The sequence below is a fragment of the Embiotoca jacksoni genome, unplaced genomic scaffold (assembly GCF_022577435.1).
Source record: "Embiotoca jacksoni isolate LCO1_2020_lvr unplaced genomic scaffold, fEmbJac1.0.p SCAF_24, whole genome shotgun sequence".
In the NCBI taxonomy this organism is placed as follows: domain Eukaryota; kingdom Metazoa; phylum Chordata; class Actinopteri; family Embiotocidae; genus Embiotoca; species Embiotoca jacksoni.
The window spans coordinates 7,786,634-7,808,560 of NW_027185375.1; the positions used below are offsets into that span (position 1 = coordinate 7,786,634).

The 21,927-nt window shown below is 41.4% G+C and overlaps 1 protein-coding gene across 1 annotated transcript in view; it reads right to left on the minus strand.

Moving 5' to 3' along the window:
* plcb3 (phospholipase C, beta 3 (phosphatidylinositol-specific)) overlaps window positions 1–21,927 on the minus strand; it is an 80,915-nt gene that overhangs the window by 14,160 nt on the left and 44,828 nt on the right. The window contains 12 exon segments of the mRNA XM_069159280.1: window positions 650–800; window positions 1,747–1,831; window positions 2,905–2,987; window positions 3,523–3,680; window positions 4,054–4,200; window positions 4,902–5,068; window positions 5,254–5,354; window positions 6,602–6,674; window positions 6,973–7,026; window positions 7,107–7,186; window positions 7,475–7,609; window positions 9,656–9,724. Of these exon segments, the coding sequence (XP_069015381.1) occupies window positions 650–800; window positions 1,747–1,831; window positions 2,905–2,987; window positions 3,523–3,680; window positions 4,054–4,200; window positions 4,902–5,068; window positions 5,254–5,354; window positions 6,602–6,674; window positions 6,973–7,026; window positions 7,107–7,186; window positions 7,475–7,609; window positions 9,656–9,724 (1,303 nt within the window).

Below are 21,927 nucleotides of genomic sequence, written 5' to 3' on the forward strand. Positions count from 1 at the left end.
CCACAGAGGAAGAGTTTGGAAGGAGATCTGACACTTTAGGGGTCGGCTCTATTTTAACGATCTAACCACACGTTTTAAAGCAAAAAACATTTTTGACGTGTCCAAATCCACTTTTGCCAGTTTAACGGTGGATAATCGGAGGACAAAGTCAGGCACATGGTTCAAAGGGGTTGTACTAAGTCTCTTTAGTAATCATAGGTGTGATTTGGTCCCGACATGAACTAAACCAGACTGTTGTCTTCCATTCCCTTTAAGAGCCAAGTCCGTCTATACTTTGGTGGTTTGCTAACGGTGGATTTGTATGGATATGTAGGTGCATATTACCGTCTTTATAATGCATCCTCAAAATAACAGTAAAATGCTGAACCATGAACTAATACGCCTTCGCTTTCCACAGCGTCAACAATGACCCCATGACACCGCCTCATTTTAAGGCCAACATACCCACGGGTGCTTAAATAAGCACATTAGCTATTTAACCAAATGGGTGCTGGACCAAAAAATGAGAACTGTCTCACTCTGAAACCAGCAAAGACACATTTGCATTGTGCTTGGTGCTGGGAGTAAAATCGAGCCCTCTGTGTTTGAATGAAGTCCGATCTTGCCCTCTGGACCTGTGCAGGAGACGAAGGTCGTCGTCTGCACCTACCGTTGTTGGGTGACGACTGATCTCCCGTCTCTTTGCGTCGTATGCTGCCGCTGCTCTCGGAGGGTCGGTGGTGGTGATGCTTCTTCTTGTTTTTGATTAGAATCTTCCCCAGCATCTCCTGCGGTGTGGGGAGTGCCTGACCCGGGATCAGCTAAAAACACAGAGATGACATACAGTAAGCTTAATGTGACTAGATAACTTTTGACAGAACAGATCAAAAGATAAAAAAATCTCCCTGAAAAGATTAATTACTTGTCTAACAGTAATCATGAGGTACAGAGAACAAGGTCACAACTGATGTGTGGTTTCACAGCCAAAACATATCATCTTAATTTCATGCTTCAGCGTGACAGGAGTCACAGGGCCGACCGCTATGTTTCAGTCGTGAAGTTAAAAATCCCAGAAATCGGCCTAAGTCAACAACAATTTTACTGTTTAGTTCAAACGCAGTCGCACTGCGCCTTGAAATCAACAACTGAGATTGATTAAAATCCAGTTCAAGCTGCTGTCTTTATTAGTTCAGTCATATTTTATGGTTTGGCTTATACAGAGTACAACTCTCAAAACTAAAAAATATAAATTCAGGTTCTCGCCACTGCATACACAGTCAATATAAAGCACAAACATGTGTCTCACTGGAATACAAAACATTTTCAGGGGAAGTAAATCTGTTACATCACATCACCTCACTTCTCTTTTTTTTTTTATCCTGTTGGCCTCCACTTTCACTTGTAGTATCCTGAGTTGCCTCATTTGTACTATAAAGTTTACTCTTGTTATGTCTGCTAACTGAACCCTCAGTCTGGTTCTGACTGGGTTAAGCTTCATTTAAAGAAATGTGTTCTGTGTTGTGAACGCATCATGAGTTATCTCCGAGCACAAAGTCATCAAAATTCTGAGTCACGAGGTGTTTGATCAGATTTGATGGTTTGCAGGCTGATTAATACCATGAGAGTGAAAAGATATTAGTGTTTGGTTAACTTTCCTTCCAGAACAGCGCCGAGACTTCCCTCAGATGTATTTATCTCGGACTGAAAACATTATAAATGAAGGGAAGTGACGTTCATGTCAGATCTGACTGTGGATGTCTCTCTTACCGGATATTTCTCCAGTGGATCAATGAGCAGAGCGTCTCCGAAGATTGTCCGGCAGTACTCCGCCATCTTGGCCTGCTGCTTGGCTCTGATAGGACAGAGAACACACACACACACACACACACACACACACACACACACACACACACACACACACACACACACACACACACACACACACACACACACACACAATCTGCTTTACTTTGATACACCACAATGGGACAACTTAAAACTCAACATGCATTCAAATCACCGTTTCCCATTTTAATGTTGTGGCCCAGTAATGGGTCATGGGGGCATCTTTAGTGGGTTGTTGATGTATGCATTGAAAAAACAAGTTAAACTTATAATCTTAAGTCTACAGAACTTCTAATGAAGCGCTATATTTCATGATGATGATTTCCCATGATGCAGTGCCTGTGCAGTAGCGGTTTATTGCTAGTTGTCATGGCAGTAATGAGCATTAATAAACATTGTTAGGACAACATAAGTCTGTCTTTTTATTTTAGGTTAGGTTAGGTAGTTACTTTATTAATCCCCGAGGGGAAATTTTTTTCGCTACAGCAGCATACAGAATCAATGGATAGTAATAGAACAATAGAAAAGCAATAAAATAGCAGTAAAATAGCAGTAAAAACTATAAAATATAAATATAATATATAAAATGCACAGTATATACAGTACAGTATATATCTATATATATTATATACAATTTTATATTTCATACAGTTCAACTTACATTATTGAAACTTGATGAGCATCACCAGTTTAAACTTTTTTTTTTTTTTTTAAAGTACATATGCCTTTAATTCAGGATAAATCTGCCCTTTTTTTAAATTATTATTTCAGCCCTTTTTAGCCATGGTTGCACTATTTTGGCTATTTCTTCTTGTTACCAGTGCATGAAGGCATTTGAATTACTACACTATTTTTTGTGAAATAATTCTGAATGGCTCAAAAATGTCAAAAATTTGGGTCACATGTCGACTAGGGAAAAATGTGGGTCCTGAAACCACCGTTATTTCAGAGCAAGTATCTTAATTAAAGCCTTGAAAGGTATATTTGGTTTGGTAATATTAACTTAAGTACACAGTGAAGTGTTTAAATCACTGAGCTCAAAATCACACAGCCAGTAACAAATGTGTTGATAAGACTTACGAGTCGACGTGGTTTTCAAAGGACAGGATGACGGGGTACGGCGAGGTCTTGAACGCACTTTCTGCTATCGCTTCAATCACCTCCTGCAGACCAGGAAGGAATGAGAAAAATTCAGCGGCCTACACCACTGAATGTCTGCGGACAGAGGACTGTTCAAACATTATCTGACTGCAGCCTCCATAATGTGCACTTCTGAATCCACAGAGCAAAGATTTACTGACCAAACTGCTCTAACACACCAAGGTTAAAGTCCCACGCATCAAATTTCCTTCATTATTTTCATAATTTTAACAGCTAGAGGAGGACAAACAGCATCTCAGGGATTGTCAGGGATTTCTAACATGTAGAAAAAAGCCTGCAGATATGTAAATCTGTAGAATGGACGTCTTGCTGTTAATGTGTCCATGAACGTGCTGCCCTGCTTGTGTGCAGATACTAAAACTTTCTAAATTGGGGACTTATTCATTGACATATATTTCAATATGGTTTGTAAAACTGCAACAGTAAATGTTTTATGAGAGCAATAACTCAAACAAACTCAACTCAGTCAAGCTGTCAAAATTAAACTTAACAAGTGAATGGAACGAGGAAACAACACGTGACTGCAGTGACTCATACTTTGAAGGGGATCTCAGTGGTCATGGTGAAACCGTGGGTGATGTAGGGTTCCTCGTCCTGCGGTCGGCCCTTCCAGCAATCCAGCTCGACGCAGCGACAGCCGGTCAGCAGCACTTGCCTGTACAACTCCACTGACGACAGACCGGTCAGCTGACCCACTGAAGACATACAGACAGGGAGACAGACAGGAAGACAGAAACGGGAACAAATCCAAAAGACTGAATACAAAGCTCGGTATTAAAATGAAGCATTGAACTTGTATGTGTGCTGTGAGGTCTGAAATTTTGTGTGCTTTTATTATCAAAAATATTTATTTAATAATATTTTATTTACATAAAAGCAATAATATATACATAAAGATATTTACAAAACTGAAGATAAGGCAAAACAAAGTACTTACATACACAGATGAAGTAACCAAAACGCAACAAAATAAAAGTCTGACTTCTTAAAGAGCAAACTAAAAACCAGCTGAAAGCAAACCACGAAGGGACTGAAAATAACTAAAACCAATTACATCCAATGTTTTACCTGTGAGGTAGGTGTTGTGCGAAGAGTTGATGAAGTAGTGAGACAGCGGCTGGTTCATGTCGTCGATGACGTCCAGCCTCTCTGGAGGAGCGATGCTGTTTTCTTCTCCTCCCAGATACCGAGTGAAAGCCTGCAAACTGATCTGGTCTGTGAGACACAGACGGAGAGCGGGACAGAGGAGGGTTACTTTGACTAGAAAACAGTCAAACCCGTTTTTGACAGTTAATTTAATGAGACTGATCAACATCCATCTGCACACGGTGATCAAAATAATTGATTCGATTTAAAAGGGCAGTAACCGGAGGTCTCCACATTAAATGTACGTCATCTGCTTGACAAAAACAGCCCAAACGAGCCAAAACTCCTGAGTTTTAGGACGGACATTAACGGCAGCTGCAGGTTAGGTTTGGACTCTGTGGGCTGGAGAGTTGATCGTCTTACAGCCTGAGGCTTAGCAGAGTCCTGGCAGAGCTGCTCAGGGTTTCATTTGTTCCCTGGTTTTGTACATTTCATCCAGCGATGACCGCAGCACAACACGTAGAGGACTTCTAATCAGATTTGAAAACGATTCCCATACTGTGGATGTTTTACAGCAGAAGTGAAATGGATCCGTGACGAGAATTTCAGAAGAGTACAACCTGTGCTGTACAACTTTGCTGTCAAGAAAAACTCCATAGAGGTGCAGCACTTGCTGCTGCAGTAAAAAAAAAATGAGCCCACAGTGAGGAATAATGTGACGGGAGCAAAAAAAAAAAAAAAAACACCCAGAAACTCTCTGGGGTTCGGAGGGTTAAGGAGCTGTGGATAAAAGCATTAACAACGACTAATATCTCAGCAGAGTTACCGACCTCTCTCCAGCTGGCTGGTGTTGGTCTCGTATTTCTCCATGATCTGTCGGACCTGCTCTCTTTTCAGCGGGGGGTACAGCACCTCGTTCAGTCTGGAGTCTCGCTGCCTGCGGTTGATGAAGTCCATTAACTGGTCCAAAGAGATGAACGGCTTCCTCTTGGAGCCGCTGGAGCAAACAAAGAAGTAACAAATGTGCGTGACCTTCTACAGCAGCTATCCTTAAAATGTAACTAGAGCATCATTACACCGGGATTTAGGGTGAGGGTTGAGCTTTTAATCTGGCAGAAGGGAAAGGTAATAATGGAAAATCACAGCACAAGTTTGTGAAAGTGTAATTTATGCGTCGCATACCTTTCCTCAAAGATGCTTTGTATCTCAGGCCGGAGACAGAGGCTGTCTAGAAACTTCTGGAAGGCCTCCCACGTGAGATCGTCTGGCTTTATTCCCTCCGACTGCAGAAAGGCAACGCAGGGAATCGTGTGGGAAGATATGAACGGAGGAGAAAGAGAGAAAAATGACCAAAGTGCAGATACAATACAAAGTTTAACACATGCAAATACTGCCTCAAACAACAGAGTAGTTCTTCTCTGAACTCCTGCCTTGTTGAAGAATTTTCTAAACAAATGCAATGGAGCTAATAACTGCAATTTCCTGTCCCCTTTACAAGATTTTTTTCTTACTGAGGTTGTTAAATGTACAGATTTTGTCACTGTGGAGCTGTAGAGGTCGACGCAGTGACAGAAGTGTGTGATGCTGTTGACAGCCAGTCAGCCTTTCAGTAGCAATCTGCCTCAAGCAACACACTCAGTCAACTTACTCTTCTTTTACAAAAATAAACACATACTTAGAGTACACTGTCAAGTATTGTAATCTTTGAGATGGATGTTGATGAGCTTCGGTGACACCACGGTTTACAGGTGGCATCCACGAACATTTTTTAAAATCTTTTCCACAGCATGTCTTCTTCTGTGTAACCAGCAGGAGGCACCAGAGTACAGCAATATGAAGAGAAATGCTGACAGCACAGTTTGCACAATCTGATCTCTCTTTGAAAAAGAACCGTCTTGTGACTCCAAACTGATTTTTAGGAAAGATTGTAGTGACTCATTAGGACAAAATAAACCTTGTTTTACCTCAAAACCACAAGCCTGTTGTAACTTACACGGCAGATTCAAATAAATTTGAAGAATGCAATAGAGAGAAACACAATATTTTCACCGGAAGAATGAATGATTCCATGTATGTATTTTAGCAACAGATGCCCCACATTTATGAGGAAAAATCCAACAACTCCAAACTGCAACGGCTCTCAGGGCAACCACAGCTACGCTTTTAATAAAAGAATCTCGGGTTATGTACATAACTCCTCCTACTTTTAATAAGAAAGAAATAAGACACTGAAAAATGTCTGGAAAAGTGAGTCTACTTGTAATGACTCAAAATGATTTTGAAACAGTTATTGAAAATGTAAAAAAAATCTGCATGTTGATCACATTTTAAAGGCAGCTCTTCTAAAGGCCTGCGGTCTATTTATTGCCCTCCTTACATTGCAAAGGCATGCCAAGAATGAAACTGTATGCAGCACCCCGGGGTAGGAGACTGACTTCTGACTATTTCAACCTATTGTTGTGTATAAACCAACACAATACACACATACAGTATCTTGATTATGTGATCAGCGATTGCATTTGATGATTACCCTGTTATTGACGAGGCCGCACTGCTCCAGGGCCGTCTCCACTTTCTTTTTATCTGAAAACATCTTGAGAATACTGAAAGACACAGTTTGAACGGAACAGTCAGCTTTTTAGTCAGAACTGCACTAAAACAATTATGCTAAGTTTATTCACAACGTGAAACTCAAGTCAGAAGAAAAAGCTCAGCTTTCCATGAGTGACAGGGCCGAACACAAAGAGTCAAACATCAACTCTAAGGAGAGACAAACTCGGGGTGAGCATGACAGGAGGCGAGAGAGAAATTGGAAGAGGAAAAGAAAGAAGAAGTGAAGAGCGCTACCGCTTTAGAGTCTACGTAAGAGTTTAAAAAGTGGTTGGCGAGTGGTTTACTCACTTCTTCACTGGAATCTTCCCATCCTGGTTCACTTGTAACTTTAATCTGGTGTACCTGAAACAGACACAAAGACCTTTTTAGGATCTATAATCTATAATCCGTTTACTGTCAAAACAAGACACACAAAGTCTTACGCTTTGAAAAGGAAGGTGTTCCGAGATGCATTCTGAGAAAGTATGTTTGTGGCCAACGTGAACAGTTCATCTGTCCAAATCTGGAAAACACACACACCGACAAGAATCAGAGGATAAAACAGGGTTGTTTGAAATCTGATGTCAAAACGAAGTGAAACAGTTGCTATAGACAATGTTTAAACACACACCTACACAGAGGAAATAATCCCTCTTTACAACTCCAAACACACAAATGATGTCAATATTGTAAAGTGAGTAATCAGCTTGGATAGAGAAGGTCAACTGGACTGGAGGAAGGAACTTAAGGAAGGACGAAAGGGAGGAATATCTTAGGAAATAGATTACAGGATGGCGGTTTCCACGATTACCTTCGCTGTATCCTCCTGCATAGCCTGGAAGTTGAGGAAGGAGATGTTGACCAGGTCATTGCCATGGACGACGGTTACCAGCTTCCCTACTACATTTGCTTTCCCGAAGCCCAGCACCTCCCGCACCTTCGGCTCCTGACACACACATATAGACAGTTTTTTTTAAAGGATGTTTCATCCAACAGACTCAACATATTGAACTCACCATTGGTCTGACGCGAGTTGACGAAAACTCGTCCATGTCTCCGTCTCCTGAGAACAGTAACTGTGATGCATGTGATGCATGCGGTGCAGCGCTCTGATCCAATTAGCCAAATGACTCTTTCCTCCCTTTTTAGTCCACCCGCTCTCTCGACCACCAAACCTCTCTGACACTCATATCGCTCATATTTCTTTCTGTCAATTAGACATCACTTTTTCTCCATCACTTCTCTCTCTCTCATTTCAATTAGAGAAATTAGCCAGAAGGACTGTTTATGAAGAAACATGCTGCCAGAGCAACGTACAAAATGTCCTCCGTTAACAAGCAGGAAGAGTTTAAAAGGATTTCCAGAGACAGCGTCCATGCCACTAAAGATGCTTCACAGACCTCACTAGGGACAGTTTCCTTTGGAATTACTTTCACAGTGTGATCTGTGCAGTTTCAAGACTGGCAGCACCATTGTTCCTGGGCATACAGTAAATGTAGTGCAATTTTGAAACACTGCATTAACAAGCTGTAAACACAACACTCACTAGTAAACAGATATTGACAGACAGTTATTTACACGTCCAAAGGACCCACAGCAACACGAGCATTGCTTCATGCCCACCTGGTGAATATACAACATCGACTCTTGTTTTAGCTCTTGTGAGACGTACCTCATTCTTTGGAGTAGAAAAATTCTGATATCAATACATTGGTCAATATTCTTTATTTATATACTGTAAATACATTTTATATAAATAGAGTTTTTGAAATAGTACCTCAAAAGTGGTATCGAACACTTAACTCTTAACTGGAAGCATAATATTTTACGGTTTATTGTCCACAGTGACATGACTGAAACAGTAAAGTTCACTTGAAATTAATTACTACAAACAATAACTATTAAAAAAAAAAAAAAAAAAAAAAAAAAAAAAAAAAAGTAGAAGCCAATTAGAACAATTTCTAATTTACCTTATGTATCTTTTTCTGCATTAAGTTTAAATATTGAAAAATATCGGCCAACATACAGCCTATACCAATAATTCTGTAATAAGCCAATATCGGCCAGTAAATGTGGTCGGCTGATTTATCAGTCAGGCTCTCTAATAAATGTGTTTTACTGGCTAGAGTAAGAAAAATAAAACACTTATGTTATGGGATGTACATCAAAAATAATGAAGGTAAAAGATGCTACAATGCTCCATAGAGCTGTGAGCTGCCGTCTCGTAACACCTCTGGGTGGGTTCAAATCCGTGAGTGACGAATGAACTTGATTTGATCTATTGTTAAGATTTAAAAATAAATAAACTGATTACAGCAGCTTTAAAAGATTTGAACGCCATGACCACAGACAATTGGTGTGAAGGCAAAAGTCTCATATATATTTCAAACAAAAAATACCTGCATAGCTGGATGCATTCAATACACAACAATCCTCAATAAGAAGCTTTTGTTGCACAATAACGATAAATTAGAAAGAGAAACCATTTTGTCTTTAGTACTTTAATTTCAGATAATAACCAAAGTTATAGTCTAAAAGCTCTTACACTGCTACATATTGGCTCAGTGTGGCAAACAATTTTAGTTGTTACCAAACTGAGTCCCACATCTGCACCATGTCAACATATTTGTATTGTTTACCATCAATACTCTGCTTTCTATAACTCTCTCTGCGTCTGCCAGATCTACGCTCTTACACAATGACTTCCTCACCAACAGTCACTGGTTATATCACTTCCTGCCTGACAGTCCATCTGTCAGCAGGCTCATTAACGCTCCGTCACCTTTGCACCATCAGCTGAGAGGGAACACGCGCGTACAGCAGACACACACACACACACACACACACACACACACACACACACACCACTTTTGGTGACACTGGTCACACTTGAGCATCACATTTGTGGTTACGGGACAGAAGTCATCGACAGCAGGAGGCGGCAGCTTCTTTCTCCCACACTTACACACAGACACACACACACATCACTGACCTTTGGTTGTTTGGCGTACTTTCCAGTTCTGGTGTCCCTGATGGTGCTGATGTCAAGAATCTCAACCTCCTAAAAGACAGAGATATTTCTATAAGTGGAAGTGTGTGTACAGGACATGTAATCAGTAATCTTTACCCATCAGAGAAATGAAGACATCAGCCGTAAGGGGGAAGAGTTCATCTGCTTTTACAAACATTATGTACACGTCATATTGTTAACCACACTATCAGCATTACTTTGGAGACTTCGAAGATCACCTGACTTTAGTTTTTGGTGTCACCATGAGGTTGAAATCAAGAACTATTGGCTGGACTGCCATGAGATTCACGGCCCCTTGACTGAAGCATCACTTTGTGTTACATGCAAATTAAAAAACTAAAACTCCAACACATTAAACTACAAATGTGAATATGGTAAACATTAAACCTGATTAACATGTTATTGGAAGCATATTCTAGGATATATTTAGTTCGGCCTCACAGCCACTGATATGGCTGCAGACTGGAGTACTTTCAGAGGAGGCGTGCAGTAGACTCAGAGCTCAATGCACAATCATTCTATCTATGAATGGAAAATGGACTTAATGAATAAAAAATAAGATGTTTATTGTGTTAACATATGGTCATATGGCAGGATTGAAATATGGGCCATTACACTGTCTCTGTAGACAGCTGGACTGATAGGATTTAAAGTGTATCCATTCGTCAGATGACTAGATAGGCAGGTGAAATGAAGATGAAACCGTCACCCTTGTTTTGGCACCTCTTATTCCGAACTGAATCATAAGATAAATAGTATTTAGATAATTTATGAAATTGTCACACAAAACAAAAAGAAATGGGAATAAACTAATAAGCACGGTTACGCACTACGGTGACGTGACGCTCCAGTTTTATATAGACATTATTTATGGCTATTTGCAGTTTACGTAAGAAGCCGGCAGCAGAGATGCTGATGGAACAAAAGTCTGCTTTTGGATGGATGGGAAAAAAGAAGAAAACTTGAATAGAGGCCCGTGTAGAAATTAACTCCTCGGGCTAAAAGCTTATGCTCTGTCTAGTCTCTCTCCTCCTTCCATTAAATCCTCTTTTATTTATCTTTTTTCAGACTCCCTGCTTCTCTAGACACAAAACACACCCGGTGACATATTAAGTCCAAGTGAGTGTGCAAGACAGTGGAGAACACAGAGATATAGCCAACCCCCCCCCCCCCCCCCCCTCCCACACACACACACACACACACACACACACACACACACACACACACACACACACACAGTAACACATGTTTGGAGTACATTTGCACGCAGCGGTACAAATACACACATGTATGCGAGCCCACACATGCAATCAAGCAGACAGTAAACAGAAACAGATGAACAGCTCCCTAAACTTGGAGGACACTGTTGTCTTGAAGAAGAGATGAGAAAGGGAAGACGAAAATGGGAGAGCTGGACATGAGGAGGAGAGCGTGGTCATAAACACGGAGAAGGATGGATGCATCCTCCTGTGTAAATATTTGTTTAGCCCCGCACTCATTCCCTACGCTTCATTTCCAAGTAACTCATCTTCTTTCCCACTGGCTCTGTGTAGCTTTGTTATGTCATTCCCATAAATTTGTACCTTTTTTTTATGTTCAATTTACAATTTTCCCTCGATCTTAAGAGGTTTCATTAATAAATAAAATATCAAATGTTTCAGTCTTTCTTCCTTTTATTCTTTGCATGAGCTTTTGCCAGTTTGTCCTTGACCTTGTTTTTCTATCTCCTACCCATACTGTCTTTCCATAAACAACAACAAAGACGCACTCGAAGCCAGTATCGCTGCCTGAAGTATTGAAGCTCATGTTTTCTTCATTCCTCTTTCATAGTTTCACTCTGGCTGTGATGTCACCGCCCTGCAGGGCTGTCTGCTCCCTCGGGATTGGTTGTGAGTAATAAAGGTCAGAAGAGTTGGACCAATTGGATTAAACGCTGTCTCAAACTTTGTCCTCTGATTGGCCTGTGGAGAATAACTTCCTTCCTGGGGGAATAAACCACTTCTGGGTCTGTAGGACAGACACACACACACACACACACACACACACACACACACACACACGCACTCACTCACACACACACACACACACACACCTCCTCTCCCACAGGCCATGGTTTCATTCTGCCATCGCCATGGTGATTCCTGGGAGGCCGCAGTAATGAGACTACAAGTTTGTCTGCAGCCAGTGTGAGTGTGTGTGTGTGTGTGTGTGTGTGTCTCTCTGACGGGTAACATTTTCCTACCGACTTGTAAAACGCACACAAGGCTAGTCATATGCATGCAGACATATCCTCGATTTGCAGGTCCCAACTTGCCAAACATCCTGACCTGTTGAGCAAGACAGGGTGTGTATCTATGAGTGTGTGAATGTATGTGTGTGTGTGTGTGTGTGTGTGTGTGTGTGTGTGTGTGTGTGTGTGTGTGTGTGTGTGTGTGGAAAAGCCATGTAAATGTGCGTGACACAGAAGCAAGTCTGTGCGAGAAAATTGTAATTTAACAGAAGTGCAAAAGTGTCAGCATGTGGTCAGAAAAGTGTGGTGAGGTGAAATGTATGTTTTGCCACATAGTTGTGTATCCGAGCGCATGACGAGGTGCGTGTGTCCGTGTGAAGGTCGGTCATCTCCGAGAGCACATTCCTGACATATTCCAGCCTTCTGCTCAGTTAATGTGTGTTTCAGAGTGTAATATTTAGCCAGTAATGGCAGCTGCAGCGCTCCATTCATCTCTCTGCGCTCAGTCCAAACACAGCTCACTCTATTTATCATGTCAGATCCAGCTGCAGGCTCATTACTGCTTCAAATGAGTCTGGGTGAGAGTTTTCCTGCAGTCATGTTGAGATAAAGTGCCACAATTTACTGTAATTTACTGTTTTTGCCAGACTAAAGAACTTTCCTTCAGCCTGCCTCGAGCACTTCTGCCTCAGTTAGTGATTTCCTACATTTGCCAGAATGCATTGCGACACCTCTTGTAGATTGTTGTGAACTTGTTGCACTCAGCTGTGCGTTACAAGGGCAGGCAGCTGACAGTAGAGCTTTTATCAGTGAGTCGCACCCTTTACTCAGAACAAACCTTGTTTTGCTGCAAAGCATTCTGGTCTGTTGAGCCGAAAGACGTGGTATTAAAACAGGTTCTGTCGCTGTCAACCACAAAAGCACTGATTTGACGGACTGAGGTTAAATAGCTGTGGATCTGGAAATGTGAATTTTGCCGTTTTAAACATTAAACATTCACCTCATTGGCTTAGTTTAGCTCAAACACAGGAAACGGGGAAAACAGTCTGGCTCTGTCTACCAGCAACAAAATCTGCCCACCAATGTCCTCAGGCTCACTAAAAGAAATGTTGTTTGTTTAATCAGCACAAAAAGATGTGTGAAAATGATAAGTTGACATTTCCCTACGCCATGAACCACCAAGAAATAGTCCCACACACAACCTTTGTGAAAACGCAACTCTACGGTTTTACAACTAGCTTTTTTTTTTTTGTGGATTAAATAAGTGAGATATGATATATAATTAGGTGAGCTTTAGAGGTGCTGGTAGGGAGAGTTTGCATTAAGCCGGGCTATCGGTTTCCCCCTGCGTCCAGTCATTCAGCTAAGCTGAAAGGTGCTAACTTTAGCTTAACCTTTCAATGATTTTTCTGTTTGCGTGCATACAGTACAGACGGTGAGTTTATCCTTCAGTAGTTATTAGGTCAGTTAAATTTAGGCACCGAAACAAGTACAGCTAATGTTGATGTGTTGTGATTAGGGCCTAGTCCACTTACTCCTTTCCTTCCTTCATTTCTTTGATTGACTCCACTTCCCCTCCTCTCTCCTGCACTGCCATCCTCTTCCATGCATTTTCTCAAGATTAGAAAAATATGAAAGGGCAACTAAACAATCAAGAGAGCACCACTCCTTTCCTGTGACGCGCCTGGGTGTGCGTTTGAAAGAGCAACGCTGCTTAATATGCCTCCAATGACCAATCACGGCTGCGATTAAATCGATCCTCCTGAACATTAAGAGGAGAAGAGAGGAGAGGAGAGGAGAGGAGAGGAGGTCTCGACAGCAGAAGACTTTAAAGGAAACAGAAACAGCAGTGAACTAGAACAAAGAGAACTTCCAACTGTTTTATGGCTGTGATGGGAGAGTTGGCAAGATGTTTAGAGAAGGAGAAGAAGAAGAGAGAAAGGGGGGGACACTTTATACCCCTGTGAAGCATTGGGCAGCTCTATAACTCTGTGTCATCTTGATATATTTCCTCTGTGTATATCAATGAGATCTCACTCTCCCACTCTCCCCATCATCCTCTTTCCTTCCCTTCTTTATCGCACTCCTTGGCCTTCTATCTCCCTCATTTGTTTCATATTTCTGTGGTCAGGAAAAGGAGAAAATGCAGAGAGAGTGAACATTCGAGTGAGTATGTTGAAATGTATGTTTTAGCCACTTGGCATCGGATCAGCACTTATTTATGATGTGTGTGATCCACAGTGAAAGAGGAAAGATGCTCAATACATGGAAAACATTAAGAAAAAGAGAGAGACAATAAAACATGAAAGAGAAATTAAGTCCATTCAGAGGCTGGAAAACATAATCTTTTATGGAGAAGAAAAGCAAAAGGAACATCAATAAAATGAACACGCACATAAACAACACTGTCATAACGAATGTCTCAAAACGTAAATGAATACAGGCTGAACTATGCCGAACACACACACACACACGCACACACACACACACACACACACACACACACACACACACTAAAAAAAGAAATGGAGTAATCAAAACTCATAAAACAAAAACATACTTGGATCATTGGGGGTGAACTCAAAATACAAACCCGCATGTGCAGTCACACACGCACACACACACACACACACACACACACACACACACAGAGAGAAAGACAAAACATGAAAAGTAGACAGGGAAGGCTGAAAGATAGAAGACTTGTATGACCGTGTGTGTAGCTTGAAATGTTTTGAGTACACTTTTTCACTTTCTTATCCAGAAGACCTTCCACATGCCCGTGCACTCAATAGGAAGCTATAGACAGCATAAAGACTGAAAGCAACAATAGCACAGTGACAACAACAATTGAGGAAGTCAAAGCACCCAGGTTAAGAAATGTCATACGTTTTTACACTTGTTTCTGAAAGATTTTACACTGCAGTAATAAGTAAACAAACATAAGAGTCGGTACTGTCACTGCCCAATTCTCACCGGAAACCAGATTTTTTTTCCCCTGCATGTTTCTTTACAGGTACGGCGACAACATGATCCACCTTCCACTGCCTCTGATTGGCCAGTGGGTCTGTACAATTATCTAAGGCCTGATTTGTTTTGTCCCATTCAGCAGCTTTTTTCTCAATGCTGCCTTGTTTCCAGATCTTAGCAACTAAATGTATAAGAAACATGTTATTATTTTTTGTTAGAAATGATCAATAACACAACAAAATCAAGATCCAAGCAGTAACAAACTGAATTATCCCTTTAAAGTTACATACACTGATACACAGTGTATATAACTTCATTAGCTGATCAGAAAGAACAATAGGACTCGATGTAGCACACGCACACACGCACACGCGCGCACGCACACACACACACACGCACGCACACACACACACACACACACACAGTACAGGAAGCATCTGCTCACACAATGGATTCCATATCATGTAACATCTCTGTTCTTTCAGGAATAAAGAACTCATTTTCTAGACTTTTCTAGTGTCGGTACGTAGGTGTGTCTATGTGTGTGTGTGTGTGTGTGTGTGTGTGTGTGTGTGTCAGTCTGTTTGTCTGAGTTGAAATGAAGACCCCGCCATGTGCACTAACAGATAATGTCGACAGAAAATAAAAAATGTGACCAAGCAAACTAAAGAAACCAACACAGAATAGAAAGCAGGAGGAAGTTGTCACATTATCAAATGACACACTCAACTTCCCCTGCGAGCTGCCAGTGTGTGCGCAAGAATCACCAAGAGTGCTTTATGTAAAGCCTTTATTTCAAGTTAATTCCTTGTGGATGTTTGACTTTGACCCGGGGAGATAATCTCTGCTAGATCTCTACTTGTACCGGCCAACAATCATACAATTCAGCTGGCTCATTTAAACATGCACACGTGTCATTGCAACTCAGACAGACGGACGGACACACTTACACACACACACACACACACACACACACACACACACACACACACACACACACACACACAGGGTTGAGTTGGGTATTCTGGTGAGTCAACAGAGGGCAGAGAAGCAACTCAAAATAATGAATACACAAACCAACACAAGAATTAATCATGAAAATGAAATAACAACTCTGTTCTCAGTGTTATTTTAACTCTAATCCACTGACTCACCACATCTACTTCTAGTCAGGTTGGATTTACATGGATCAAATCACTTTCACACCTCCAGGTGGTTTCTTAAAATCCCATCACCTGACACACCATAGTACATTTTTGTTTGTGCTTCCTTGTTTCTTATCTACACAGCAACAGCCAAAAGAAAATTGGGGATTCAGATTTTGTCAGCTACAGTAGAGATCAAGGAAGCTAGCTCAGTTAATACTTTCAAAAGAAAGCTCAAAACATATCCTCTTCATATCAGCCTTTAACTAGATGCTCTTGAAGCGCCTTGAAATGCATATTGCTTTTATCTGTTTCTGATGCATTTTATCGGTTTTATCTAATTTCCTTTCTATATTTTTAATGGTTCCTTTATATCTGTTTTTATGTGAAACACTATGTTATTCTTTTGCTGTGAAGCACTTTGAGCTGCATTTCTTGTATGAAAGGTACTATACAAATAAAGTTTATTATTATTATCATCATCATCATCTGGTGGAGGTATGTGAAAACATTACCACATCATTAGAGGCTAAATTGGAGGTCAGTGGCGACTCTATTACATCCCTCGGGGCAAATGTCTTAGAGCCCAGGTGTTATTGACATGACCTGTGTACACCTTACAGGAAGGACGGAGAGAAGGAAGAAAACGAAAGGATGGAGGACTGAAGGGAGGGAGAAGGATTCCTGGAAAAAAAAAAAGGGGAAATTTAGAGGAGGAAAAGTGGGAGGAGGAGGAGGAAGAAAGGGAGGAGGAGGAGGAAGAGAGGGCAACAAAATTCCCCAGAACCCCCATGTCCCCCGTCTGAGCAACTTCCTGCCCACTTTCCCACGCCAAGAGAGAGAATGAGAGCAATTAGACTGTGTTGTTGCAAGAAATTAAGGCGCAATAACTCCGGAGAGAAGGGACCACGTGAGAAAATTGATGCATTGATGAAATGAGGAAGACGGGAACAGAGGGAGGGAAGAGAAGAAGGTGGATGTCGAGTTGGAAGAGCAAGAAAAAGAGATGGAGAAGCTGAGAGGGAGGAAATGTCATCCTTCCGTTTAGGAGGAACAACGGTTGCCTCATCTTTCCGACGGCTACCAGCTGCCCCGACGCAGGGAGACATGGGGAAGGGAAACGGGGGGGAGAGAAAGACAAATTGAAGGTGGATTGGCGGTGTGCAAACAGAGCAGCGGCCAGAGTGTGAAAGAGAGGATAGCCAACAGAGCGGCAGGGAGGTTGAGCAGCGGGGGCCAGGTGAATTTCAGCTCATCCCCCTGCAGGCAGGTGAGGCCACACTCCGCCAGGATCAGCTCGACTGCACTTCATCAAAACGCTCCTGTTTATTTTTATTGGGAGCTACATTTTAGCTGACAAATCATCTGTGCTGGCAGCGACAGCGTGGAGAAGTACAGAAATGTTCGTAAACGAAACACGGTGCCATGAGTGATGTCAGGTCTGGTTTGGCCTCATGTAGTTTGGCTGCGCAAAACTGCATAAATAATTAAATGTATCCGGAATCCGGCCGTCACCGTCTGAACCCAGAGGGACTTTAATGTGGCAAACCCCTTTTTCTAGCAGATTTTCCTTTATTTTGATGGTAATTTGTCAGCATGTTTCACAGAGGATGGTTTCTAAGAGTACGAATCTAAATGTGTCGTGAAAAAGAACCAGAAAAAGAGTAAAAATGAGCAGCAGTAGCAGATGGGGAAAGGAGGAGATAAAGTATTTCTTTGTAATTCGGTCTGACAAAGAAATCCATTAAAATCCTAAAACTTTTAATTCATTTTCTGAGCAAAATAAGAGCTGTAGTAATGCTATATTAAAAACAAGTGGGGACAACATGGGTTTGCTCAAATGGAAAATGTTTCCTGGCCAAATTGACATTGTGCTGATGTCTACAAACCAATTAACAGCCAGGTACAGGGAGATACAGTCCACATAGTCATGACGACAGCACCAATGTATGTCATGTAAAGTTTTTTTGGTGCGCTGGCAAAATTGCAATGTGAAACCAAAACGAACTGGATCAAATGTATTGAATCTAACGAAAACATTCAACCTGGTTCAGTCCTTCTTCCGGACAGTCAGGAGTGAAAATATTATAAATTTGCACAGAAATTTCCCTCCGAATGGCAGAGAAGTGGATGTTACCGCAGTGAACAAATTTCTCTGGACATTTTGAGGACTTTTGGTCGCTATCTGAATTTAAAGCAGCTGCAACTTCTGCCACCACATCAGAACAAGCAAACTTTTAAGACCTTTGTGAAATGATCCAACAGCTCTATTTCAACATGCATCTCGAGTCGCGACATTTTTATTTTTAATTCTTTGACCCCTCTTCTCTATCTTTAAAGGAGGAGGCGAGTTTGGCCAGAGGACAGAAAAAGGACACAGCAGGATTAGCAGGAAGTTCAGAGCATATGTTGGAACAGATGTGTGGGTTTGAGATGTGCGGGTTTGAGATGTGCATGTCGATCTTGTGTAACCCGCAGGCTACTGGCATGCACTTTGCATTCAAGCATTTAGCCTCAGCATATAACCCACCAACCTACAGGGAGAACGTAATGGGGACTTGGTTATCAAAGTGGATCCAAAGGGTGTCCAGGGAGTTACAGCAGGGGTTTGAAATTTGAACATAAAAAAAAGATATTCCTTGTTCTATATGTACCTTTTCATTAAAGCTACTGCTCTTTGGATGACATAAATTAGCACAGTGTCAGTATATCATCAAGGCGCTTCATCAAACACTCTCGCCCATGTTACACAAACACTTACTGTGAACTTTATGTTATGTTAGGGAGTCCTGCTTTAGAAAATTCCCCCCATTTTGCACCCAACTCAATTTATGCCTGCAGAACACCCAGGAAATAATAAGCAACCCAAATCCCAGGAGTGAAGTTGTTCTTCGGTCGGTTGAAGTGAACTACTTCCAGTAAAAATTTGTTACAGATGATGTTACTTTATCTCAAAGATCGGACAGATGGAAAGAGTTGGGGATGGAAAGAGAAGAAAGAAAGAAGCACAAACAGTGCAGAGCAGTACATGTTGGGGTGTCTGTGTGTGTGTGTGTGTGTGTGTGTGTGTGTGTGTGTGTGATAGCAACAGTTGGCTGTTATTGACGCTGGACTCAAGCATTATGGGAAATTCTGGGCTTTGTGTACACACACATGCGCTCACAAATACAAATGTCAGAGGTCTCATAAGCTGAACCTCCGAAACATTACACAAAGATGGCGAGAGGGACATAACGGAGAGGGATGGAGGAGAGGGGTGGGGGAGTGGGGGGGGGGGCAGAGCGAGAGACGTGAAAGATTACTATAGAAGGAAGGAGAAAGAAAATATCTGCAGGAAGAATATTGTTCTCCAGAAAAGGTGTCATATCTGAGAGAGAGATGAATGAGACATTGGAAAAAAAGAGAGAAAAGTATAAAGATATTTAAAGGAAAGTGTCAAACAAAAGTGAAACTTGAGAAGAAGCTGATGTGAAACAGATGGAGATAAGACAGCATGAGGAGGAATACCAGGGGAAAAGGTGGAAGGACATATATTAAGATGGATATACAAAAGGTGGAGGAAAGAGATTGAGATAAACCAGATTTCAAAGAAAAGTTAAGTCTACAAGAAAAGGTGAGAAGAAGGAGGCAGATAATCCAAATAAAGTCAGAGAAGAATGGAAAAAAAAAAAGGCTAATAGAAGGATGATGGATGGAGCAAGAGGGAAGGCTGGAAACAGGCTGCACGTAGGCCAACATGCAAGACGTTGCTTCAGTACTACCGTCGAAAAATGGCCTGTCATTGGGTACCAAATTTCAACACCAGGGCTATAGTCCCATGAACACATTTTTATTTTAAAATGCATCAGTTTATGATGTGTTTACTCAAGAGTAAATATAATTTGCATCAGTGAGCCACAGCGTTTTCCATACGTAGCGTATATGCCAGCCAAATATTTACAATCACTCAACGTGGGCAAGTAAATCTGACATTAGAATACCTTATTTTACTACTAATACAGTACTTTACCCACAGACCTGTCTGTGTCTGTGCAGCAGCTGGAGGCTTCAAGGCATCTACTGATGGCATGTAAGGTGTTTTAGGAACATTAGTAGATTGAAACATCTACCAATATTTTGCATATGAGATGCTCTGTTAAATGTAGCTAGAGAAAACAACCTGGGTTACACTGTCCACCTCCAAGCTGCATGAAAAGTAGAGATTTGTACCATACTGTGTGATATAATTTTCTTTTTCCTAAATTGGATTTTATAAAAATGGTATTAAAAAATAAAAAGTATCGTTCCTAACTGGGTTCCATGTCAAGGTATCGGGAACAAACAGTTTGAAAGATATGCAGCTGCAGACAACGCGAGCGTATTTTCTAAAATCCCCACAGATAACCGCTTTCATTTGGTGAAGGACTAAAAACATTTTCTAAATCACTAAAGATAAGCTGGAGTTTTTGTTGTCACTACATTAGGTTGTAGTAGAAAACACACAGTGATCAAAAGACTTTATTTCATGTCACTATAATTCCTGACATTACTGTGGAGCCATTTGGAGCTGACTGTTGGGGGTAAAAGAGAGTGTGTGTTTGAAAAGTCCCAGCGTGTGCCGAGCCCTTATGAACTCAAATCCACAGGGGCTGAGACTTTACGCATGTGTACCTGACTGTCCTGAATAAAATGCAATGTTACCTTTATTGTACACGTTGAGCCCTGTTTGAAATGTAATTTTGACATTTTGGGGCTGCAGACTTTTGGACGTCTTTGGATGTCTTTGTTAAGCCTCTAAAATGACTTTGTGAATGTGATCCAGTTTCACTCATCGACCACCCTGAATTATCTTCGCAGCATTATCTAAGCAGAACTTCATCATGTCCAACTGGAAAGACTCTCTGTAAAGTTATTGATGTCTTTGGTTTAAAACTCGGACATTTCCTGTAATAAGAGGAGCAGAAATAATAAGTGGCGATCCAATATTTTGGGTGCCTCTATTCAGAGAAATGGGTTCCATCCAGAATACCCTTGCCATCTGTGTAAAGGCGTATTAACTGTTCTCATTAATACTCGTTGGATATGTGTGTTGCCGTGTCCTCTTTCTTTTCAGCTTTGCTTGGAAATCTCCTGGGGATCCACAACGCTGAATTAAAGCTTCACTCTGGGATCCCTGACATGACTACACAGTCACTTTGAAATAGGACTTTTTACATTCAGATGAGCCTATTTTCAACTTGGAGCAGCGCAGAGGAGCGTCATGTGACCATAAGAAGGTTTGCAGAGGAGCAGACCGGCACATCTTTTTATTTCTACAGTCTAGATTTTCTGAGCCAGGTTCAAACCTGCGTCACTGGAGAAACTTAATACAAAGAAAAGTTGAAGAAGCAGACGTCACCGTGCTGGCCGCAGTTTGTCTGACAAGTGAACTCTGGGAAGTGCAGTTCAAAAACACCACCTTGCAAAGAAGGCAAGAATATAGAACTTTTTGAACATAACATAAATGAACTACGGTTATTAGTCACTACCAATTGCTGCCCCTATTCATGTCTAAATACCCACAATTCCTTGTAATTAGCCTTGGTGGTTTGAAGGTTTTGAGGCATATTTCATTTTTTTGTGGCCATGACCGTCTGCGAGCTGCATTCCCGCTACTGAATTAGGAATAGTGGTCACAGTCCAGCTCAGGCTCAGGCATTAACATAGATGAAAAGCAGTGGTGACAGAAAAGCCAAATATTGCAGAGCATAAGGCAAATGAGGTGGTGCTCTAACAGCTCTTTTCTGACCTTCCCAGGGAGGCAGCCGGTAGCTGCCCTGACTACGGTATTGTTGTAGCTTTAAGATAAAATCTGGCACTGTATTATGAAAATTAATCATTTGCATTGCTGGAGACAAGTAAGCAAACAA